The 25,129-nt window shown below is 34.5% G+C and overlaps 3 protein-coding genes and 2 non-coding genes across 5 annotated transcripts; 1 reads left to right on the top strand and 4 right to left on the bottom strand.

Moving 5' to 3' along the window:
- Positions 1-40: 40 nt before the first annotated feature.
- Positions 41-6,774, bottom strand: LOC145610295 (eukaryotic translation initiation factor 2 subunit beta-like). Its single transcript, XM_081665617.1, has 10 exons — positions 6,649-6,774; positions 6,381-6,451; positions 4,417-4,525; positions 3,951-4,006; positions 3,819-3,873; positions 3,540-3,640; positions 2,680-2,825; positions 1,711-1,853; positions 1,260-1,345; positions 41-283 (listed from the first exon to the last, which is right to left on the bottom strand). Exons 2-10 carry the CDS (start codon positions 6,426-6,428, stop codon positions 206-208), a joined length of 822 nt encoding a protein of 273 aa, XP_081521743.1. The 5' UTR covers positions 6,429-6,451; positions 6,649-6,774; the 3' UTR covers positions 41-205.
- On the bottom strand, positions 506-590 carry LOC145612879 (small nucleolar RNA SNORD34). The gene has a single exon (XR_014106790.1). It is a non-coding gene; the product is annotated as a small nucleolar RNA SNORD34 (small nucleolar RNA).
- Positions 6,775-7,874: 1,100 nt separating the features above from the next.
- Positions 7,875-14,261, bottom strand: LOC145611599 (vacuolar protein sorting-associated protein 20 homolog 1-like). Its single transcript, XM_081666938.1, has 6 exons — positions 13,823-14,261; positions 11,449-11,601; positions 11,198-11,350; positions 10,071-10,154; positions 8,351-8,492; positions 7,875-8,170 (listed from the first exon to the last, which is right to left on the bottom strand). Exons 1-6 carry the CDS (start codon positions 13,922-13,924, stop codon positions 8,145-8,147), a joined length of 660 nt encoding a protein of 219 aa, XP_081523064.1. The 5' UTR covers positions 13,925-14,261; the 3' UTR covers positions 7,875-8,144.
- Positions 14,262-21,442: 7,181 nt separating this feature from the next.
- On the top strand, positions 21,443-23,722 carry LOC145610901 (uncharacterized). Its single transcript, XM_081666162.1, has one exon. It carries the CDS (start codon positions 21,443-21,445, stop codon positions 23,720-23,722), a length of 2,280 nt encoding a protein of 759 aa, XP_081522288.1.
- On the bottom strand, positions 21,827-21,933 carry LOC145612912 (small nucleolar RNA R71). The gene has a single exon (XR_014106815.1). It is a non-coding gene; the product is annotated as a small nucleolar RNA R71 (small nucleolar RNA).
- Positions 23,723-25,129: the final 1,407 nt, after the last annotated feature.

Below are 25,129 nucleotides of genomic sequence, written 5' to 3'. Positions count from 1 at the left end.
AAGAGTGATTGCAAATCAGGCTGAATACATGAAACAGGTGTAAAGAAAGCTCACTACACTTATAACCAAAACAAAACATCATCTTTATCGTTGTGAAGCCAGTAACTTAAAATCCAACAATTACCGGGTTCTAATTTCTTCTTTCTAAAAACCGGTGGAACAAAATTTATATCGCAAACAAATAAGAAAAATGATTTTGGTTTCCTTAAGATCCTTGATTCCTACGTCCAACACGGGCAACGAATCCGGCTTTAATTGGTGCAACCGACCGTCCAGAACCACACTGCAAAATACAATCAATCAAATTAGCAAAGCACATTAGAGGGAAATAATTCAAGCTATCAGTCGATCCGTGATAATGTAGACATCCAACAGAGATGAATACCAGAATATGTAATGAGTGAATCCAATGTGTGGATAAATTTTCAAGATAGATATTAAAGGAAATGGCAAATCATTTATTAGACAAACAAAGTTGGAGTTTTGTGAGAAAAACTTCTAGGAATAAGGCCTCAGAACTGAATATTCATTATCATGGACTTGTAAGTCAGACAATGTAGGCAAAATATCTTTAAATCATCATTGGCCTACGCAAGGAACAAGCCTTTTGTTCAACTGGGAGGTTATCAATATTATCGTAAAACATCAGAGAGCTTGAACGTTATCTCTCTCTACAGATCAAATATACAGAGAAGAGGAAAGCATAAAGGCGCTTCACACATAGCATTAATAGGCTATTTTTATTTTAAAAGGTATATATAAAAAACACTGTACTTAAAAGACTTCTAACATCAATGGGAGGTTGTATTTGGCAAATATCCAAGTATAGAAAGGTCTGCACATGGATCAGGATTCAATCTGATCAGTAAATTGGGGAAATAGAGAAGGATATTGCAATAAATTTCTCCTCAAACCAGTGACTGAAGCTCTAATAAAAAACATGGGATTGGAAATGCACGTTTTATATTTACAAATATAAGAACCTCTTACGTATCAGTAATTTTTACACAGCAGAGATGGACCTATGCCCAACGGCAAGGTTTCAAGAAAACACAAAAGCTGGGATGAGGCCTCAGAACTCGGATAATAGTTTTTTCATGGGCACATATTGACAAGTGCTCAAAAATACCACTAGTCATCATAGGCCTTTCACACAGCTTTAACAAGAAAGGACTTAAGAAAGATACAAGTCGATCATGCACAAAGACTAGCATATCAATATACCAAAAGGAAATCAGCAAATTCAACGTATGACTAACCTGTTCACATCTGAGGAAGAAGAGTCGATTTTCCTTCGACAATATGGTGTCTGAGCTCTTACACCCATTGCATATAACATACTCATCTGCAATATAATAAAATGCTGGCTTTCAGATCTAATTGCTTAGACTACTGCAGAACATGATTGGGGAACTATGTAATTTTGTCATGAAAATTAAGCTGCTAAATATATCCAGTCACAAGAATATGCAAGGCCATTTGTAATTAAGTACATCATATCAAATAAATTTTCTATTCATGCAGTTGGTCAGTCATGATAAGCCTATATAATTATATATAAGGATGACACACTATAAAAAATACGACTTTCTAATGCATAAAATCAGTATTCATGGATAGGCAGATGGGTTATATAGAGCAAAGCATAAAAGCACTTGTTACAACATTGAACAACTTAGTTCAGGACAATGATAGAAAGCAGGTACTTACTGACATATCTCCTCAATATTCCTTCAAAATTCTTTGGGGCAAATCTTCCTTTCACCACCAATCTCTGCTGTCCATCAAGCGATCCACTAGTTCCCATTTCTGCTAGTAAAAAGGTCATAACATGTTCTGGTTGCCTATGCATCCTGAAAAACAACATAGAATGTTCAATATATAAGACCTTTCTCTTTTGATAAATAGAAATTTAGAAGTGTTAAACCAGATTAAAAACAGAAATGGAGAGCAACACACCATAAATAAATCACATATATACCTAAAGGCATTGCCTAGTATTATATTATGACGTCGCTAGTAGAAAACTGATCCATTTGGCAAGCATTCTACTTTGCCTAGTATTCATTCAGCTACATTCCGGTTTATACCACAGCGTAGCAAGCCAATTGCTACAGCAGATCAGATCTAAATTTTGATTGGCTTAGCCAAACTTTGACTCATCTCAGTATAACTTCAGTGCCTCAGTGACTGTTCATTTTCTTTATTGTGTTTACAAGTATTTCAAACATAAGATTCAAATCAAGATTTAAAGTTAACTTGTAACCAAAATGAGTCTAGCCTAAAGCCTTTCGATATTCAGCCACAGCCATCGCTCCCCATCCCTCCCTTACTCGCTCAACCCAAGCACCAGAGCTTGAGGTCATTTTTGCCCTATCCCTCCATTCCCCAGGCGATAAAAAAATAAAAATTAACAAAAACAAGAAAAGGTATCCTTCAAAGAACATAAAGGTGAAAATTAAGAATAACCAAAGACCTAAGAACTTTAGATAATCTAGAGAATAGTAGAAGATAAGATCTAAAAAGTTCGCAAGATACAGCGGGTTATTCCAGTGATTTTGTTCAATTGCATTTACATGACCTAAACAGTGAGCAGTGACCAATGCCAGGTAACAAGAAACAAGAATCCAGCAAAGATAAGAACATCAACCAAAGAAGAATGATGAGTATTATACATACGTCTTGCAAAGATCCATAAAGTTAACAAAAACTGTCTTTTTCGTGCCTTCACGCAACACTTGTGGAGGTCTCATAACTGTTCGGCGCCTGTCTCCAGCAAGTTCTGGGTTATTCTCCCGAAGGATGTTGAACACCCTTCCAAGAAGCTGCAAATTATAAATAAGATTTAACCCAAAATACAATAGTGCCTAACAACAAACAGAAATCAAATCAAAGGGAAAACAATATTCTTCACTCTCAATATGAAGATACATCTCATACACAGAAGGCAAGGAAAGCAATAGGCCACAGAAGATGACCCCATGACATGGAGGAGAGCAATGTCAGAAAGGACCAAACTTTATTGTTGAGGTAATCACATGCCTCGGTTATTCAAAACCAACAGTATCACAATTCACAATGTTGAAAACACGTTACCCCTGGACATTGATTGTTAGAGCTAGTGGATAACAACTAGTAATCAGAGTATTTTACACATTTTCTCATGATATAAGTTGCATATATAATATCAATCTTTTACCGAAGTGCAGGGCCTTTCCACTACAACAGAGATGATGGGATGGTGGAAAAGCATTTTCTTTTCAATTTCTCCGGGTGAGAGAGGCAGTATATAAACCTCAAAATTATCCAGAGAATAAAAGGAAAATGTAGACATCTCAATAAGATCCTCTAATAACAAATTTTATTCACCATGGGAACAGATTCAACATTTGAGACACATAACTACTGAAAGGAACCCAACATCCACCGGCATATAAGAAAAAACATATTATATAAGTTACAAGGCAATTATAGAAATAGCAATTTTACTATTTTAACATTTTGGTTTGCAAATAAGAGAAATAATGTATCAAACAGACCTCCTCATAAGTATAATCTCTGTCACTTCCTTCCCAAGGATATAGTGTTCGTTCTGCTTGCAATACTATCCCCTCTCCCTCTTCATCTTCATCAATGATATCTGGGTCAAAAGCCACGTCAGACATAACTTACTAAAGCCTCCCTAATATAGTTGACAAGAATGGTAAACTTATGTCAACAGCTCTTCTCTACAGATTTGGTGATGAAAAGAACTGCCAAAAAAACAAAAAACAAAATCGCTCTAGTAAAAGGTAGGATGAAATAGCTCAGAATCCTACCATCTTTCTCTTCCCCAAAGTCAGGAGTATCATCGCCTGAAAGGTTATTTTCGACCTGCAAACAGAATCTCTTCATCAAAAGTTATTCAATGATAAGATATTCCTAAAGTAATGTAATTTCACCCTTCTTACAGGCTTCTTCTTCTTTTTCTTCAACCCAGCAAAGGAATTTTCAACTCCATCAGATACTGCAGAAAAGGAGCAGAAGTATCAGAGGTGGACATATCTCAAATACTGAAAATTAGTACACACTTCATCAGCTATACCCTAAATCACAAAATAGTGTTTCATCTTTTACTCCCTCTATCCCATTATGCAATATGTATCAGATTTCAGCATGGGAATTGGAGATACAGTCAAAAAGGAAAGGGGAAAAAAAAAGTGTGCAGTTTATCTTGGAAAAACCCAAAAAACAAAGAGTGAAGTTAACCATATGATCGAGGGAGTCAAAAAATACTCAAATTCTTGGCATTCCACATAATAAAAGTACATTGCAAAATGATGATCCAAAAACAGTACATCTTAAAATTATAATTTCACGAATACTTAAGCTACACCAATTGTTCAGCATCTTACACAATTATAGGTAGACACATACCTGACAAGTTTTCTGTTTTCTCAGTCAATTTATCCACAGGTTCATCGGCAGGATCTTGAATGACAACCTTCTTCTTCTTCTTTTTCTTAGTGGGATCAAATGGTACTATCTGGATGAAGAAAAAGATGTGTTGTCAACAAAGTAGACAATATATGAAACTCAATGTTGGCTCTAGATAAAGTAAGGAAATTGAAGTTCCAACCAAATTAACAACTGGAATTAAAATGAGATTATCTCTATCTAATCTCCAAATGAAAAGCCTCAGCTCCTACCAATAAAGACACCGGAGATGAAACTATAAGGGCTAGAAGGTAATTCTAATCCAAAGGAGAAGATTCAAAAGCTCATTAATTTTTCATAATAGTAAATCAAGCCTCAAGAAAAAATTCATATTCTTTGCATAGTCTAACAGCTATCACTGTGGATGAAATATTTATCACTGGCTCCAACAGGAACAACACTAGGGAAAATTAATTCTCAAACAGCATCAGCAATTTTGCCCATTTGTATTATTCTTGGACTAATTTGATCAAGGAATAGATGCCAATCTTCCCCTAAGTGTTTCTACTCCTTCACACCATACAGAAAACTGCCAAATAATGAAGGAAAGTGGCTTTCTATTCCTGTCACAATTTGCATATAGGGTACTGACACTTACTAGTTAATAATCTAAAATTAATGACACATAATAGAGCTGACTTGACTATGAAGACCCTAGAATGTTCCAATTTATTTCATTCCAGCAAGTGCTCCAGCTTACGATATCTTAATTCTAAAAATACTTCATATCAAGGTATTATTCTGAAAGCTTTAAATCATCTAGCTCTTCAAGCCTTTAATGTTGAGCCCCTGGCCTTCCTCTTCCAAAAGATGCATCACTTTTTTATATTTTTATGGTCAAAATACTATGAGATGGAAGCAGAGTATAGAATTTTGTTCCACACCACAGTGAAGGCCACTAAATCGGTCAGAATAACAAGACCACCAAAGATGCATCACTTAAATTGCTAGTTTATCCAATTTATTTGTTCAGAGTTGCCCACGAAAAGTCATTTACTCAAATGAGTATACTTAAAATCTCCTTACAACAGTCAAAGGGGAAGTTTTGACAGAGGGTACATCACTAGGAAGTTGGACCTCTTCATTGTGACAATAAAGCACTCTATCTTCTACACAAAGCCATAAATCAGAGAAAAGGTGATCGAGGGGTCTTCTCTACATAAAATTCACCAGTTCAAAACATGCATACAGACTATAAAATTCACTAAACAAGACCCCGTTTTGTTCAACATTAGCATCTCCTACACAAGCTGGGATTACAAAATTTTCGACACTCAATAGCTTTTCATGGATGGCGATACCCACTTAATTGTATTCGATTTTCATCGCCACTCGAGCACGTTTTCTATGAAGTTCAAAGGCCTATCCCATTCCCTTACTAAGGGCCTGTTCTCATTGACTGAAATCAGTTGAACTGAACTGAAATGAATATTTTATAAGAGAAGGAAATTAGGAGCTGAGCTGAATTGAGCTGAACTGAATTTCAACGTAAGAGAACAGGCCCTAATTAATCACCTCTGTAATCAACTACTAATATTTGAACCAATTGAAAACTTCATATCAATAATATATCCTGAATAAAACTATCAGCATTCAGATAATCTCTGGCTCACCCAACCAATCCGACCCCATCTTTTTGGGATTAGGACTTTGGCGTATGTATATACCCAAGTGTAATAAAAATATAATCTTTCCAAGATTTCATGTAAACTGAGAGAAATACGATAATTTGGGCAAAACCTAATTGCAATTACATTCACCAGAAAATAATATAAAAATAAAAATTGTAACCTCAAAAGCCACACAATTAAGCAGTGAATTATACTGAAATCAATTGCTGAAAATTACTGAAAAATAAAACGATAAAAAGATAAAACCCTAAATTAAAAATAAGAAATACCCACATCTGGAATTTCTTCTTTCAATTCAGTGACGTTGTCCTCGGAAGCCATGATTCCTTAAATCAATTACAAACCTATACAAATCAAATAAAAAAAAAGGGTTAGAATTAAAAATAGCTGAGAAAAATCGAATCTTTTTTTTTACAACAAAAAATTGGGAATTGAAAGAGAGATAAAAAAAAGCTTCAATCTTGAATCAGAAAATTAAACAAGAAATTGGGAAGAAGAGATCGAGAGAATCGGCGGCTAGGTTAGGGAGAAAAGTACGAACCTGAGAAAAGGGGGGTTCAATTGAAAACCCTTATTTTGCAAAAGTTGCGAGCTTTGTTTGTTGCTAACTTTCAATTGTGTTCTAAAACGATAGAATCCCCAAAATACTCAATTCACAACTCGGTTTATAAAATTGAAGTAGGAAAATACGGTCAAGGACAGACTTTCCTTTCGTATTATACGGAGTAGTCTATATTACTCGATTTATAAAATTTATTTGGTGTTTAGAAAGCCACAGGCCAAACGGCGGGTGATGAAAATCTATCTCCTAGAATAAAGAAGAAAGTTCTGACCACTTGAGTTTTCTTAACTCTCTAGTCTCTACTCTGTTTATAATTAGTCCAAAGATTTTACATGATTGATATATATGTCCAACTTGAGTTTGTAAATAGTGTTAAAAGTCAAATGACTCAAATCTATCAATTTATTTAAATCGTAAAAAATATGCAAGCATCCAACTATAATGATACGAAAATATAAATTTCGTTACCAAATATTGAAATACATCACCATAAAGAATATCCAACTATAATGATACGAAAATATAAATTTCGTTACCAAATATTGAAATACATCACCATAAAGAATAAACTATTCTGAGAAAAGGTGTATTAAACTATTAATCAATTTTAATTATTGATGGTTATATGATAAGACATAATGTGCGAGTGTAAACATAAACTTAAAATTACTTGTTAACGAAACTTCTCCTAAGTTATTAGGGGGAAGTGTAAAGGTAATTCTTGTCTTTAAAATGGCTCTAATGGGGATTGAACCTCCAACATCAAAAGGTGTATATAGGTTATTTTATCAACCCTTACCACCTGAGCAAGCTTTGGTAAATACAAGTTCTACTTGCACTAAGAGGGTTTTCGAGGGTGTGTGTTGGTTGGAGAAGTGAAGAAAGAGGGGGTTGTGTGGTGGTTGTGATTTCCTTTGTTTACTTTAAACAAACAACATTCTACATGTTAAGAATTTCATTCCATTATCTTTCATTCCATCCCGTTTATCACGTGCAACCGGCCCTAAATGCTAAGTAGTGTTCCTTTGACTTGAATCTAACTTGAAGGAGAATTGATATATTGGAGGCAGGATTGACATATTGGTTCCCAGATAAGGGCATTTAGTCAATAGTCATTACTCAAGAACTATGGCTTATTCAAACATAAGCTAGAAATGGCAAATAGCAATCACCAAGAGCAAGTAAACTAGAAGTTGAACAAGAAATTATGTCCGATAGAAGTTGTAACTTGAATAAACAGTTGCAAATCTGTACACATTGAAGATTCAAACAGCTGATTTCTTCCCCTTTAAGGCTGATTAGCTGGTATAGGATTAAAAGATAGATGTACACAACTGCAATACTATACATAGCCAGAAAGGAAAATAAAATTAATGGAGTGTAAATATAGGCCTTTTGAACATGACTTCTATTGAAACAATGAGAAGGGTTGTGTCATCAACTCGCACTCCACAATCAGCTCCAAAGTAGGCAGGCTATGCCGGCAATGGCTCTTCCATAACTGCCAAAGAAGAGCCAAAGCATCAATATATTGTTGACAAAGATGGGGGATATACAGTTGAAATAGAGAGAGGATGAGGAGGAAAAATAACGAAATTCTGTGAGAATTTTTCAAATGCCATCACTATCTTAGAATGGAAAAACAAAGAGTGAAGAATGTTGAAGACAGAAAGATATCTACCTTTTCTCTTCTCAGGGATTTTATCTGAAACCTCCTCAACATCATCAACAACGGGAGCCTTGGTAGGAACATCAGGTAGATCCAACTTCTCTTCCTCTTCAGGAACTGCAGTGGGAACTTCTGGTAGATCTTGGACAGTAAGCTACACCAACAAAAGCATACCTCCATCAGTTAAAACTACGACAATAACATACACAATGCTAGAGTATAATATGCAACCACAAGATATGATAATAGAATATCTAGTAGGGCTTCAAGGCTGCAGTTGAGATCAGAGATTTTCTAGTAGGGCTGCATACATATGAAGCAAATTCCAAATGCATAGGCATGGTCCCTTCTCACACAGGTTTACATACCTTTGTTCAAGTCTAATAAGGTCTGTACTTCTTGCCGTGTCACATGTGCCCAGGTGTGTGCATTCAATTGTATATTTAAGTTTGAATTAATCTAAAAAGATCAAAGTTCAAGGTTCATAATTATTTCCATGCCTAATGACTACCAAGTCCATACAAAAATGAGCATATATTCTTAGGATAGTGTCAATGTGTCATGATATACAGGAAAATCCTGGAAAATTAAACTTAAGTACATCACTATATCGGAATGAGCAACTGAGTTTACATCTCAATCTCTGTTCTTCATAAACTATGCATATATATTAGCATTTCTTGCTAAAAGTCTTATCCTTTTTTTCTCATTGAAGTAGCTGTTTGAGAGAATTTCTGATGCAACAAGAATATCTTTTACAGTTTGTGGACAGAGTATTGTTGAATCAGGTCAGACCGTCAGAGTATATACAAGGCTTCCAACAAAACTTTCAACAATGTAAAACAATCACAAATTCACAACAACAATGTAAATCAAATCCAGCCTCACATGTGCACTTGTATTTCAGTAAATTCACATGAAAGAATATGCCTCTACATGTCCGTGTATATATAAAGCTGTATCTGATTACAGAATTATACAGCAGAACAAAGACAAAATCACTATTAATTTGTGTTTTTTTTTTGTTGGGGGGGGGGAAGGGGGGGGGGGGGGGGGGGAAGGGGGCCATCTAGGCCCTACCCCGCAACTCCCCATAAAAATAATGACAACAAAACTTTATACACTAAATACTGCCACCAAAGCTTGTCAATGTATAAATTCCAAGTTTTCTCTTGCTATAAAGCATTCGAAATCTTCTCTACAATTTCTTCTTTATAAAATCTCTATATCCTGTAGAAATGATGCTTTGGACCTACTCCATGTGGACAAAAATATGCTTATGGGAGCCAGAAGATATGGTGTTCAGCACATCATGATAAAACAAGCCATAAGTAATAGCTACAAGGGGGTAAATAAATACGGTCTCTAAGAAGTTCGGAAGATGTGGGAGCCTTCTCCCCTCAGACTACTGTTCAACTACGGAAACTTTCCTTCACGGTCTTATACTGTTTGTGGAAGGGGTTCTCCTATTTCCTGAGTCAATCAGGCTTATGATTTGTATCACATGTGATCCTAAAGGGTAATTCATTACATAATTGCCCAAGGCTTAAATTATGTGTGCTTTTATATTATGAACATATTCTCATTTTATAAGTTCCTTTCAGCTGATTACAGACTGATTTCATCTAAAAAGCCATAGATAGAAATTAATATGCAGTCTCAATCAGCTCATCAAGCCCTTGATACTAGACACAGCATAGATAAGGACAAGTATCTCAAAAAATAAACATACCATTGCTTCTAGATTATCAAATTCTGCTAATACTTCTTCCTCATCATCAGCAGATAATTTCTCCCCCAGTATAGCATGTATTTCCTAGAAACAGATACCAAATGAAAGATTATTAGTTTCCCAAAAAAGTTGGAAAAAAAAAAATCATAATTCGAACAAGAAATGCCCACAGGTTCACATAACATGCACCGTGTACAGCTATAGCCAATCACATAAAAGCAATTCTGAAGAGACGTTACTGGAAAGTTATAGTGCTTAGGTTGCCATTAGTTATAGCCAACCGTAATTAGTTTTACAAAGCCACCTTCTGTCTATGACTCTATCATGCACCTGAAGTGTTTTCTCCGTGACTTGTACTTCTTATTAATTTATTATATTGATAGCATCAACTCTGTCAAGTACTCAAGTCTATCATGTATATTGTCCTAACATGTCATTATCAAGCACAAATATGAAGATAGAAGTAGTATTCTTGTTCTAAGCACTACCCTATTGGTAACGGCAGAGTGCTGATCATTCTAAAGGACACACTCAGGGATCAAGTGATCCAACTTGATGGCATATATGGCAAGAAATATAGGAAATGTTGATCACAAGACATTTTCTAATGAGTAATGACTAACTGCAACTTCTTAATGAAGGAGAGTTGATTTCAAGGAGACCCGGGTATCCCAGGGACTAAGAACAAAATTACATATTAACAGCTAGAGCTTGATAACTGATAACTAAGGGCTAAAATTGAGAATGCAAGTATGCAACTGCTCCTATCAAAATGCTTCATGCTGTCAATATGTAAATACCAAATATCTGGTCCTGACATCATGGCATTACAACATGAAAAGATGAATAACAATCTCTGAGAAAGGACAGTGAACATTTATTGGACATGGGACTATGGAGTCTACTATGGCCATCAAAACTAAGGTCAAGACTCGCAAGGTTACTTCTTATTTCTTGTTATTAAAACTTAAATTTTTATGTTTCTTTATAATTTGCAGGACTTATTAATTACTTCGTTCTAACTTTACCCCTTACTCCAAAGCCTTTAGGAAAAAGAAGAAATAAATGTGACAGTCAAATCAGCAGGAAAACTATAGTTTTAAGAATCTGAATAAAGAGAAGCATACATCTTGATAGGCTCTTGCTTCTTCAGTGTCATCCATCAACTTCTGAACATCATCCAGGTTAAGTTCACTTTGAATTGCTTTCATCGCATTGTTTCCTGCTTGCAAGCTCTCAAAGACAGCCTTTTGCTTGCTGGATAATTCTATATCTGCCAACTAAATAAAAAAAAATTGTAAGACTAATGACTCGGAAAGAGTAAGGTCATTTAAAATGGCATCAAAAGCCGGAGGGTCATAATGGTTGAAATTCTTACTTGCTGCTCAACATTAATTAGCCAAGCATCAACTTTCTGCAGCAAGTCTTCCTGCACCTTCTTCTTCTTCAATGCAAGTAAGGCTCTATCTTTTTTCTTTTCACGAATCAAGTCCCTTGCGGCTTGTTTTTCAGCTTCGATGACAGCTTCAAGCTGAAAAGAGGGGGAAAAAAGCAACAAAAAGATATGAAGAGGTGCTATAGCTGGACATGATGAGCAAGTAACAAAAATGTAAAGTGAATAAGTACAAAACTACGAATATTTATCCAGTGGGTCACCAAAGAAAAATTTACTTGTATACAATTTAAATCCAACCCAGATATTACCTCTACTGTTGAAGCATATCTGGATATACATACACTCAGAATGGCAATAAAAAGATATAAACTTTTACAAATGGATCAAACAACAAAAATCACGAATCTAATCTAAAACCCCACACAGAGACAAGTGATGCAAATATTAAAAAACAGAGGGGGTATCTAAAATCTAGATCTGTATTGGCAATGTGATTGGAGTTATTGGACCCCTTAAATTATCTTATTTACAACCTTTGAAACGTCAATAAACCATCCCTTTTAAGTATTATCTGTTCAAGCAATAAAATTTTTCAGATTTGCAAAATTGTATACTTGTGTCTAACATATTACAGGTATATCCAACTTTTCTTCTTCAATTTGACACATAGTATAAAATTTTTATTGGGATATAGCAAAATACATTGTTACACAGCACACACAATTATTAAGGTCCCTAAACAAACTCATTCACCAGAACAAGCTCTTACTCTCATATGTATAACGCCCAAAGTCCAAACTCACCCCCTCCAGAAGAGTCCATGTTACAGCAATTTATGCTTTCATTGTCTTCAAAGACTTAAATGGAGTAGATAACCACCACCAACCCCCCCCCCCCCCCCAAAAAAAAAAAAAAAAAAAAAAACCTCTCTTCCCAAAAAGCAGAAAAAGAACAAGATTCAAGCTGAAGCTGCAAGAAGCAGATTTTCTCAGCTAAATGTTTTTTGTTCTCCAAAAGCTGAAGCTGAACTTTCAACAGCTACTACTAGACAAAATGGGAAATGAAAATTCAAACAGACACCCCAGTTTCTAGTGCATAATTTATACGTATCTAGAAATCAGTTAGAAAATTCATCAGATTTTGACTCCAACCACCATGATAATATTATGACTCCTATCACCGAGCATCTCTAGGTGTCATTGCATCTGATCAGTATATTGAGGATTCTATAGAAACCACAATTTAGATACATTTTATCAAGCAATTCAAATACAAGTAGCAATTAGTATTATGAGTTTATGACTATAACAATGTCACCCTGGATCACATACAATGCCCAACAATAACATAAAAGTGAATAAAGTAAAACATATACTTTCTTCCCAAATATATTTTAATAGTTCAACAGGTATTGAAACTATAAGCAATTGATTCAGTTGATTGCACCAGCCGACCTTCTAAGGTTAATCCTCTTTCTGAATTGGTGATGCATCATTACATTATTTCATCGCCTTCAATGCCTCCTCCAAAGCAGGCATCTAACACGATAGTATCAATTCCCTTCTCTGAAGTAAATTTATTTGGTACAGTAACACTTTAATCACTCCACCAGTCCCCCCACGACCCTATTCTAACACACAATAAATTACAATAGCCAGCTTGCTCATTAGAATCATCCATCCGTACATATCATCTATTCAATTAAAGAAATGCAACGAATATAGCAAATGGCATAACTATAAGAACATGGATTCAACCCAATTGAAGTCAAAATATTTTGGAACTCTATGCAACAAGCAACCACAACAGAATCCAGCATATTGGGCTTACTTACCATTAAAGCTACCTTCCTCACCATAGGCTAATAGCTAAACCCCCAAATAGTTGTAATTGGATTCCTTTGCATCGAAAGATTAAAACCTCACCCCATCAGTAATCAAATCAACCACGTTTTATACTAACTTCAGACAACAGAAAGCTTCTACTTAAAGCACAAAATCGTTTCCATATCCACCAAAATCGAACCCGAACTCGAACATACTTTCATCCTTAAGCAGCACAATGCATAACCTAATTGAGGACAAAATAGCTAATTGAGCTAATCAACACCCCATTAAATCAAAAACTAATCTTCACCACTCTAGCTGATAAAATTTGTGCATTATTTTTTTTCTTTTCTATACATATTATAAAACATATTAATAATCGAAATCAAAGAGAATCAGATCAGCATACACAACAACATTTCTCAACATAATTCGCCATTTTAACATTAACCCAACAAAATTAAATAGATTACAATTATTACCCAGAAAACAAAATTCAAAAAAAGGGGGAAAAACAAGGAATTAATAACCTGTTGCTGATATTGACCAAGCTTGCGTCTCTGAGTTTTAAGAGAGAGAATTGCACGATCAACCTCAGTGATCTTGGGTTTTTTCACAAAAATATTACCCATTTCAACAAATTAAATACCCACCAATTTAATTTGTCAGAAAATTTATCAAGAAGCTGAAAAAAAAAGCTTCCCAATCTAATCCCTCTAATAATTTCTCACTTTTTATCTCGTTATGAAATCACTCTATCAGCAAATGCTACACGGCACGGCCGTGGCGGAGGTGGTGGTGGTGGTGGTGCGGTGGCACGAGGAGAGAGAGGGGTTTGCGGGAGGAAAGAAGAGGGGGCAAGAGTCGCAAGACCGTCGAGTAAACTAAGCTCGATTTCCTAATCACTTGTAACTTTTTCGAGGGAAAAGTTGGTCATTCTCTTGATCACCTTGGCTTATTTTTGCTTAACTTGACAAGTGGTGGAAATGGTTGATTTAGGTCTCGTTTGGTTACGATAAAGAGATTATTACATACATCTGGGCACGCTTAGATCCACGAGAATTTGTTCCCATTTGGATGATTGTTTTTCATTTAATCATCAAATAAGAGCGTATATAACAAATTCTAGTTACGATAGGGAATAAGTGATTAGTCGTCAAACATATCAAAAGTACTGTATTAAAATATGATGTGAAGGGGGACTATCGTCAATATTTTGGAGAATTTGATTCTAATAATCCAACCTTTACGCGATCTTTTTTAATCATCCAACCTTTTGATTATTCTATAATAATTCCACCTTTGAACCCCATTCTATTCTATTAGGCCAAACCGGTTATCAACTTACAATAGCAAGTCACCTTGCCACGTGTCAAAATTTGATTAGTCCAAATTTAAGTTATACATTTAAAAATTGTATTTTTGAATTTTTTTTATTTTATTTTTATTTTTTTCCCTTCCTTACTTTCTCTTTCTTCCCTCCATAATTTCCAGCCAGCAGCCACCTCCAACACTTCTCTTTCCTTCCCACTCACTTCTCTTTCTTGCCACTCCACCACTGCCCACCTCCTTTCCACGTACCCCTCACCATTTCCCTATGTCACCCACCACCTGGAATCCCCACCTCCGTCGAAATCTTGAAACCCGGAAAAAACAGCCACCCACATCCGTCAAAGCTCCGTTGAAAGCTCGAAACCCATAAAAAATAAACCACCCACATTCGTCGAAAGCTTGAAACCCAGAAAAACCAACCTACCTTTCCTCAAAATCCGGCCAAAAACAGTAGATCCTCCGACAACTGCTCCGATAAATGCGCGCTCGAAGATTGAAATGTCTTTTAAGGCGGAATTTGATGTGGGTTTTTACGGAACTACAGAATTGGGTGATGGGTTTTGAAGCTTGAGTTCCATAGAAATGGATGTTGAGAGGAACTGGGGAAGATAGACATTGTTGTTAGGGTCTGTTCACATTTACTGAACTAAGCTAAATTGAACTGAATTAAACTGATTGGAGCTGAACTGAACTGATTGGAGCTGAACTGAACTGAAATTAAGTAAATATGAACAGGCCCTTAATGGCAGATTTTTGGGTTTTAGGGGAAATGAGGACGGCAATTAGGAGAGAGAAGTGAGAATGAAGATGATGATGATGAAGAGGTTAATTAACCTTTCACGGTGGTGGTTGTTGGAGTTTTTGTCGATTGATTTTAATGGTGGAAGGAGGAAGGTGGCTAAGGGGGTGGTCGGAATGGAAAACGATTGGGAAGGGGCGGCAGGAAGGTGGGCGTGGTTGGAAAAGAGGAAAGTTGGTGGCTGGAAAGAATTACTTTTTTTTAAAAAAAAATTCCTTATTTTAAAAAAACAAAATTTCCTGAACAATAGGTAGCAGGTCATCTTGGCCTGATAGAATACAATGGGGTGTAAAGGTGTGATTATTGTAGAATAATCAATAGGTCGGATTATTTAAGAAAGATCGCGCAAAGGTTGGATTATTAAAATCAAATTTTCCTAAAAGTTTTTAAAAAATGGAGCAAATAATTAAATACAGGTCGTAAAAGAAAAGTGGAGCAAGTAATAAAATGCAGATGGAGTACTAAAGTGCAACCAGACAAGGCCTAAGTTAATTTAAATAAATTCACTTAACACGATTTGATCTGATATGATCTTAACTAAATCAAATATTTGCATTTTTTTCATTTTTAGGTAATTTTAGATTTTAACACCACACAAAAACCTGAAAATGGTTTTTAATACCTCCATAAAAAAATTTATTTTAACACCAGACAAATTTCCAAAAATTAGGTATTTTTTCCCCATTTGTTATCTTGTATAAAGCGGTGGTGGCTGGGTAATTTTAGGTTTTTTTTTTTAAACAGGTAAAATGGTGACACGTGTCACTGTGGACCACATTTAACGGAATTTTTGAATGGAAACCGTTAAGTGATGGTAATATCAATTTTTAGTAAATTTGTCTGGTGTTAATTTTTTTTTAAGGGTGTTAAAAATCATTTTCGGGTTTTTGTATGGTGTTAAAATCTAAAATTTCGTTATATTTATTGCAACATTTTGATTAAAATCCTAATACTCCATTTACATTTGTTGCAAATCATATGACATTGTCATATAATGAATTAAAAAATCATCAAACATATAAAAATCATAATAATTTTGAAAACTGACAATTAAAAAGTAACAACATATTTTTCTTGTTTCTATTTTTGTTAATTATTTTATAAAAACACAGAAAGTTGAAAACAAAAAAAATGTTAAACAAGCCTTTAAGGTTCGTCTAGCATCGATGTGATTTAATTTTTTGTTTTTCATAATTTTGATATATGTCATATAATGATATAATGAATCAAAAATTAATTAAACTTTTTTTTCAAAAAATAATCAAACTTATTAAAACCATGATAATTTTAAAAACTGACAACGGAAAAGTGAAAAAACTTTTTTCTTGTTTCCTAATTTTGGTTTTTGTTTTCAAAAAAAAAAAAAAAAAACTAAAACAAAAAACGAACGATGTCAAACAAGCCCTTAATTGTCTTTTGTGTGTGTGTGTGTGTGTGTGTGTGTTAGGGTTCCTCAAAAATCATCTTTTCCCCTATCATCACTTTGTGGATAAAGATTTATCGGGATCGCAACAGTTGTCAAATTTTCAAAAACGTTCAAGTAAATTAGATGAAAATCATCCTTACATCTATAACAAACGTATCTCTGAAAAGGTTGTATATATTAGTAATGTGTACGAGAGATATACTATAGTGTTAGATCTATTCAATGATCGTAGCTTTGATGAAGGAAACCGTTATTTAATTCATTAATTTTTTTTTATGTATTTGGTAATTTAGATTTCATTTGTATAGTCGTACAACCTTTTATTAATGAATTAATTTGTGTAAAAAAAAAAAAAAAAACCTTGCAACACACTTTGACCAAAATGAACGACGGAAATATGATCTAATTTGAACTTAATATACTATTAATATTTTTAATCTATCATAATTTTGTAAAATAAAATATACTTCCTTAGTTTTTGTTTTTAATAATCCGTTCACTATGATGGGATTTGCTACAGCTAGAGGAGTGGGGCCCAAATTATGTCCCAGCTTTCCTACTAATTTATGGTAGGTTGTATGACTTTGTCTGTTTTTTATTTATCATAATAATAATAATAGTAATAATAGTAATAATGATAATAATAATAACCATCTTTTATAATTTCAACCGCTACTTTTGCCAAACACTTAGGGCCTGTTCACATTTACTTAATTTCAGTTCAGTTCAGCTCCAATCAGTTCAGTTCAGTTCAGTTCCAATTAGTTCAGTTCAGTTCAGTTCAGCTCTTAATTTCCCTCTCACATAAAATATTCATTTCAGCTCAATTCAGTTCAGTTCAGTTCAGTTCAGCTCCAATCAGTTCAGTTCAGTTCAGTTCAGTTCAGTTCAGCTCAGTTCAGTAAATATGAATAGGCCCTTAGGCCTCGTTCTCTTCACCTTAATTTTATTGAACTGAAATTATTTTACTGAATTGAAATTATTTTTGCTAAACTTAAATTATTTTTGCTGAACTTAAATTAATTTTATAGAACTAAAATTATTTTTGCTAAAATTAAATTATTTTTACTGATTTTCTATTATAATTCTTCTTTGAGAAAACTGAATTATTGTACTTATTTTTACTGAACTGAAATTATTTTTACTGAACTTAAATTAATTTTACTGAACTGAACTTAGTTTTACTAAACTAAAATTCTTTTTGCTTAATGTTATTTTTTTAAGGTGAAGAAAACAAGGCCTTGTAGTACGAAACATTACCTTAATACTTGACAGCTCACAGCTACCTCTATAGCTAACAACTACTCATAAGCTAATAGCCAACAACTACTACTAGTTTTGCCGAATATAACCTTAGAAGATTTGTCAAAATTACTAGACAAGTGAGAAGTTATACTTTGTTCGCAAGAGATGAATTTAAGTGCCGAATGAATTTTATTATCTAAAAAATCACCCCTCTTATTCCATTAATATTTAATAAGGACTTAAAGGTACAAAACTTAATTTAAAAAAAAAATCACCCCTCTTATTCCTTTAATTAAAAATTGACGGAAAAAGGGCTAAAAAGGCGTGTCAATTAAAAATAAATTTATTCTATTTAAAAAATAACGTTAAATGTGACTGAAGAGACAATAGTTAAAAACCAAATCTATTGATTTAATTAATTAAAAAAAAAATACCCTTCTATTATTGTCTTAAAATAAAATGAAGGCCAAAGGTAACTGGGGAGACATATCAGTTAAAAATCAATTAATTCCATTAACAAAAAAAAAAAAAAAAAAAAAAGGACAAACGTGATTAGAGAGACGTGTAAGGGCCTGCTCACATTTACTGAACTGAGTTGAATTGAACAAAACTAAACTGATTGGAGCTGAACTGAATATAATTTAGCTGAAATGAATATTTTATGAGAGAGGAAAATTAAGATCGAGCTGAACTGAACTGAACAGAAATTAAGTAGATGTGAACAGACCCTAAGTTAAAAATTAATTTATTCCAACGGCAAACGTGATTAAAGAGACATGTTGAAAAATCAATTTGAATTTTTTTTTGTTTGAAAATTCAATTTGGTAATTAATACGAGTAAAATATTAACATCTAAATACTACTACACAAATAATACTCCAAAGTTACGATTGAAAAAGTTTGGAGGTAACGTAGTATATGTATTACTGATAACGTGACTTATAAATGTGTCAAAATGCAGATTCATATTATACCACAAATATTTTAATAAGATCTAGAGAGAACAAATTTATCTTATTTATCATTTCAAATAATAAAAAAAAAGAATTATCTTGTTTAAAAGTATTAATTCAATAAATAAAAATTACGAAGTAGATTTTTGTATCAATTGTCCATCCAACAGACAATGTAGTCCGTATTTATACAAGATTCCAATACTCTCGAAGTCGTCGATCGATGAATTACCAACATTTATCCTTAATCATAGTTATAGTTATCAACTCTATTCACTTCATTCAAAATTAGCTCTCTTCCAATAAGATAATTTTTTTTTTATTTTTGTAAGCTTGAAACTCATCAAAATATTCATAAAGTACTACCCGCAAATTACGCTCGTATTAGAAAGAGGTCAGGTTGCTAATAGAAAAGAAAAAAGAAAAAAAAAAAAAAAACCTACGCTGTGGTTAAAAATGAATAGAGAGGTTATGGATCTTAATTATTGATTATCACAAGTATATTCTTTCTCAAATTTTTTGTAAAGCGATGACGGAGACACTAAAAAATTGTATTATAGTATATGAGATAACAAATCGAGAATTTGCCAAATTGTTATATTGTATCTTATGATTTTATGTAATTGGATGCCAGCTTAGCCCTTCTTTATAAATTTATAATTGGTACTCCCTCCGTTTTTAAATACTTGCTCCATTTCTATTTTTTACACTATTCATTCATCCTACTTTGACTATTGTTTGTGATTTATACATAAGAAAAAATATAGTATTGTGGGTTGATAACACATTTATATACTCATTGTTATATGTTATATTTGAGGGTTTCTATCATATTTTCTCTATATATTTAATCTTTTAGAGCTACATTTCTTTATATTTCGATGTTGCTCTCCTCGTGCTCTCTTTCTTTATTTTGTAGGATTTACGCGTAAAAGAGCACCTTTGCAAGCTAAGTGAGCTAGGAGCGTGTAGGAGATTACGAGCCCAACATCATATGGTCATATTCCAAGCTTGAAGTTGTTTTCGAAGGAGTTTTGTGTAGAAATTGCCTAGCCTTGGCCTGGTCGTGGCTTGTTGCATTAAGCTTTGGCCTGGTCGTGGCTCCTCCTTTTATGCCCAAGAGAAGCCTACCAAGATCAGTAGACACCACGGGTTGGCCGTGGCAAAGTCCTAGCAGCTTTGGGTAACCCGTGGCTATCACCTGACGAAGCATCGAAGCCAAGTTTGAGGCGGTTTGGAAGACCTATTTTAGGAAACTTCTTAACTTATTCCTAGGGATATAAATAGGCTTTGGTTAGGCATATTAGAGGACTTTTTGGACTCGTTAAATTGAGTTGAAGAATTCTACAATTCCCTTCAATTTCAGATTTACTTTGTTCAAGATTCTATCTTCAATTCCATTAATTCAAGTATTTCTTCTTTCCTATATTATTATGTCTTTTGATTATTTTGTTAATTTAATTATGAGTGAGTAGATTTATATTCTAGGGTTAGGTTGAACCCTAGTTATGAGTAATGCATGATTTTCCCCAATTCCTTATTTTATTAGATTAATTGCTTTGCTTATTGAATTGTGCTAATTTATCAATGTTAGGTTAGACGTAATTTGATATTGATTGAACCAAGTATCTTATTTATCAGTGGAAGTTGAGATTAGATGGTTTGATTAAATTCAATAAGGGCATGAAATTCTCCATGGAAATAGGTAGGATGGATTGCTAGGATTGAATGGATGTTGAGTTTAATGTCTCTAAATTGCATGATACCATGGAAATAGGTTTGATTGGATTTTAGAGAAGCCATAAATACTCGGAAGGGGTTTATTGGTATTTTCAAGGGCACGTCCTTCCTTTGAGTATTATTATTTTGATTAATTGGGGTAGGGATTTATCTTTGCATTATTCATACTAGTGGTGATACTTAACTCTGGATGTTTTTATTAATCGAATTATTTCATCTTGATTCTTCTTGTTTATTTTGTTTAGAATTAGATTAGTTGAATTTCACTATTGATTGGTTACTTGCTTAGTAGTTACTTGAGTCTAATTAATTAGTTGAACCATAGTCTCTTGGGATCCGACCCTTACTTGCCCGTCTACATAGTAGTGGTCTTGTTAGGTTATTTTTGTTAGGTACGCGACACGCCTATCAAATTTTGGCGCCGTTGCCGGGGACTAACGGTTTCATTCTAGTTATTCGTGATTCGTTTTTACTAAGCATTTATTTTGTTGCTTCGGCTATTGTTCCTTGTTTCTTTGATCTTCCGTTTTAGTTTCTTTGTTGCATGCAAACTCGAAGTTCAGGTTCAGACGATTTAACACCTTTTGATTCTGAGATCGAAGCTACTGCAAGAAGACGAAGAGGTAAAAGGAGGAAAAATCGAAATACAAGAGACATGGTTGATCCAGGAACAAAATCTCTTTTGGAGTATGGCATTCCGGATACAACAACCGGATTCCTCTCTAGTATTGTTAGACCACCTGTCACCGCTCAGAGTTTTGAGTTGAAACCCCAATTCATACAATTCATTTCCAATGACTCTTTTGCGGGCTTACCGAATGTTTGCCCTGTGACTCACATTGATAGTTTCTTGGAGAAGTGTGACACTATGAAGCTCAATGGTGTCTCTGATGATGCTATTAGACTACGCCTCTTCCCTTTTTCACTAAGGGATAGGGCAAGGGAATGGCTACGAGATGAAGGTATTGGTTCTTTTGATACGTGGGACAAGCTTGCCAAGGCCTTTCTAGTCAAATTCTTGGGGCAAGAGAAAACCGCAAAATTAAGGAACGAGCTATCTACTTTCCATCAATCCAATGACGAATCCCTATATGAGGCATGGAGAAGATTTAAACGATTGCAAAGACAATGCCCTCACCATGGTATTCCAGAGTGGATGTTGATCCAAACGTTCTATAATGGTTTGACCAATGAGTTTCGCATATACATTGATGCTGCGTCTGGAGGTTCCATCATGACTAAGAACCCAACCGATGCGAAGGATTTGATTGAGAAGATGGCGGCTAATGATAATTACCATCCAAGGGGACGATACGCTATCAACATAGGTAATAAACATGATGTTGATGCTCTAACCATGTTGACTAGTTCTGTGCAGGCACTAACTCATAAAGTCAATCAACTCCAAGCTGAGTCCCCTCGACCCTCGATGGAAACTTGTCAGATGTGTGGATTGCAAGGCCATACTGCACGGGAGTGTCAACCCAATTATGATGGAATGACGATTGAGCAAGCTAATGCTATTTATACCACGACCTCCACAAGGCCATTTAATGAAGGGTGGAGAAATCATCAAGGGTTCTCATACAAGAACACTCAAGCTATAGAGAATCCTCCATCACCACCCGCTTTTCAAGCAAGGGCACCTATCAATCATCATCCCATGCACCAACCACCACCTCAATTTTCAAATCTTGAGTCCATTATGGAGACTTTTGCTACTTCCCAACAACAACAACAAGAGCTTATTTCAAAGCAATTTGAGTTACAAGCAAAGCAGAATGAATATTTTGAAAACTCAATCCAACTGCTCGTTACTCAAAATAAGAGGATAGAAACTCATCTTTCTCAATTATCACAACAAGTGAGTCATCTATCAACTCTTCAAGATCAAGCAAAAGTCCAAACAAAACAATGCAATGCAATTTTCGTGAAGAGAGATGAGTTGACTACGGGGGGATTAGAGGAGAAAGTGTGCAATCCAGAGTCGAAAACTAAAATACGTGAGAATGAAGGTCCCAAATATGTTGCTCCACATGCCTATGAGGAACCGATGCCTTTCCCGCAAAGGTTATCAAAAGTCGTGCTCGATAAGCATTTTGGGAAGTATTCTGAGACTCTTAAGAAGGTATATGCTACCATTCCTTTTTCCGATCTTGTAATTCAAAGGCCTCAATTTGCAAATTTTGTGAAAGGAATTCTAGATCATGATCATAATGATAAGAAATTAGAAAGTTTGGTAGGAAAGGAGAAATGTCCTGATCCTCTACATGATAGCTTACCACCTAAATTGCATGATCCTGGTAGTTTTACTATCCCTTGCATGATAAACGAAACATATTTTGATAGGGTCTTGTGTGATCTAGGTGCTAGTGTTAACTTAATGCCTTCTTCAGTGTATGACAAATTAGGTTTGAAAAACCTTAAACCCTCTCCTATATCTCTTCATATGGCTGATAGAACTGTTAGACTCCCTAAGGGTGTAGTTGAAGATGTATTAGTTGGGATTGGTGAACTTGTTTTTCCTGTTGACTTTGTTGTAATGGATATGAAAGAAGACCATAAGATCCCGATTATCTTTGGCCGCCCTTTTCTTGCTACAAGTCAAGCTTTAATAGATGTTCCCAAGGGACAAGTGACCATTAGGGCTCAGGATAAACAAGTTGTGTTTAAGCTTTTCAATGACCATAATTTTACTTTTGACGGTGGTACTTGTTTGAGAATTGATGCTACTAACCCTTTGGTTGATAATTGTGTTTCTAATAGAAATCTTGTGAGAAAAAAGGGCGATATTCCAGCACATGGGTTTAGCTACCTGAAAATGAGTTCGAATACAAATCACGTCAACTTCAATTTGAAGGAGCCATATAGAGGTGAATCCAAAAACAGACAGGATCGTGGAGTATTCTCTCTGCGTGGTGGTGACCCAGGTTGAGCTACTAAAGGAGGTCGAGCTTATGACCTTATAAACAAGCGCTTTTGGGAGGCAACCCAATTTTCTAACCCTTAATTAGTTTTCTTTTAATCTTTTAGCTAATTGTTCTAGTTTTAGCTTGATGTCTAGGATTAAAGTTTTCCTTTTTATTTTTTATTTTTTTTATTAGTCCTTAGTTGTTATTATTTTTTTTATTATTTTTTTTATTTTAGTGTCCTTGTTCTTCTGCATTTGTTTTATTCTCTAGGATTTTCGTTTTCTGCAGTTTGGTAGTCTTAGTGCCATTTTCTTGTATTATTTTGGTATGTTAGGTAGAACCTATGTACTACCATAGTGTAGTATTTTCCCCTATTATATTTATTCATGATATATTTTGCATTGTGGACATTGCAATATTCAAGTGTGGGGGAGGGTTTTATTCACTATATTTATCAGGCTTTAGTAATTTATAGTGTCATCTTGAATTTCCATTCCAATATGTGAAACAAGTGATTCTCAAAAGAGAAGAACATTTTCCACTATTTTTCATGAATTGATTGACATTGGCTTGAGTAATTCGATAAGAGCGTAAATCCTTTCGATGACAATTGTTTGTGGTAAGATGGTTTCGCTTTCCTCTTGTGCGATAAGTACCTTTTGGAGGGCCACGAACCTCGTAAGACTCAAATCGAATACCCTCCTTCTTGATCGCCCTAATTGAGACTTGCATTTTAGCTTCCTGAGATCGATTACCGAATTGCTTGGGAAATATGATTGAGGCATATTTTATTTAGAGCTTTCAGAGTCATCTTTAGGAATTTTTCTTTATATGTTACATCCTTCTCTTGATAGCCCCTTTGAGCCTTATTTCTTTCTTGACTACCCTTGTGTTACAACATTATGGTTCCGTAATGCATTGTTTGGATAAGAAGAGTATTTTGTTAAGGCATGTTGATTTGTATGATGAGCTATTCGAAGGAAGGTGGTATGAAAAAAAAAAGAAAAAACAAGGAAGGTTGTATGAAAAAAAAAGAAAAAAAAAAGTGAATAAAGATATGATATAAAAAAAATGAAAAAATGAAAAAATGAAAAGAAAAAAAAGAGTATTGAAAAATGATGATGAGAAATAAAGAAGGGTAAATGTTAATGTTGAATCAATGGAGTTGACAAGGAAGAGCAATGCGTTCATTGTTGGAAATTTGTTGTTTTTAATCTCATGGTTGATATTTCATGATTTCGTGCATATCACATTCAAGGGTGTTATGTATGAGTTTTTGTTGGATTGATTTTAAGCACCACATTCCCAAATTTATATCTCTGTCACCCTATCACCCAAGCTTACCCTTTAAAAGTCCTCTTGATTTTCCTTGCAAATTGGTTACTAAAACGGTGGAGGGTAAGATTTTGTGCAAGTCTTGACGAAGGTCA

Source organism: Chenopodium album, chromosome 24, assembly GCF_948465745.1.
Source record: "Chenopodium album chromosome 24, dcCheAlbu1.1, whole genome shotgun sequence".
NCBI classification, from domain to species: Eukaryota; Viridiplantae; Streptophyta; class Magnoliopsida; order Caryophyllales; family Amaranthaceae; genus Chenopodium; species Chenopodium album.
This window is presented reverse-complemented; position numbering and strand designations above follow the sequence as displayed.

Coding starts and splice junctions, on each gene's coding strand:
- LOC145611599 (XM_081666938.1), bottom strand. CDS start 13,924: ATGGGTAATATTTTTGTGAAAAAACCCAAGATCACTGAGGTTGATCGT. Junction 10,155..11,197: donor AAGCAAGAGCCTATCAAGAT/GTATGCTTCTCT, acceptor ATCTGTTTCTAG/GAAATACATGCTATACTGGG. Junction 8,493..10,070: donor TTGATAATCTAGAAGCAATG/GTATGTTTATTT, acceptor TTGTTGGTGTAG/CTTACTGTCCAAGATCTACC.
- LOC145610295 (XM_081665617.1), bottom strand. CDS start 6,428: ATGGCTTCCGAGGACAACGTCACTGAATTGAAAGAAGAAATTCCAGAT. Junction 3,874..3,950: donor AGAAAAAGAAGAAGAAGCCT/GTAAGAAGGGTG, acceptor TTCTGTTTGCAG/GTCGAAAATAACCTTTCAGG. Junction 1,854..2,679: donor TTTATGGATCTTTGCAAGAC/GTATGTATAATA, acceptor GTTGTTTTTCAG/GATGCATAGGCAACCAGAAC.
- LOC145610901 (XM_081666162.1), top strand. CDS start 21,443: ATGGTTGATCCAGGAACAAAATCTCTTTTGGAGTATGGCATTCCGGAT.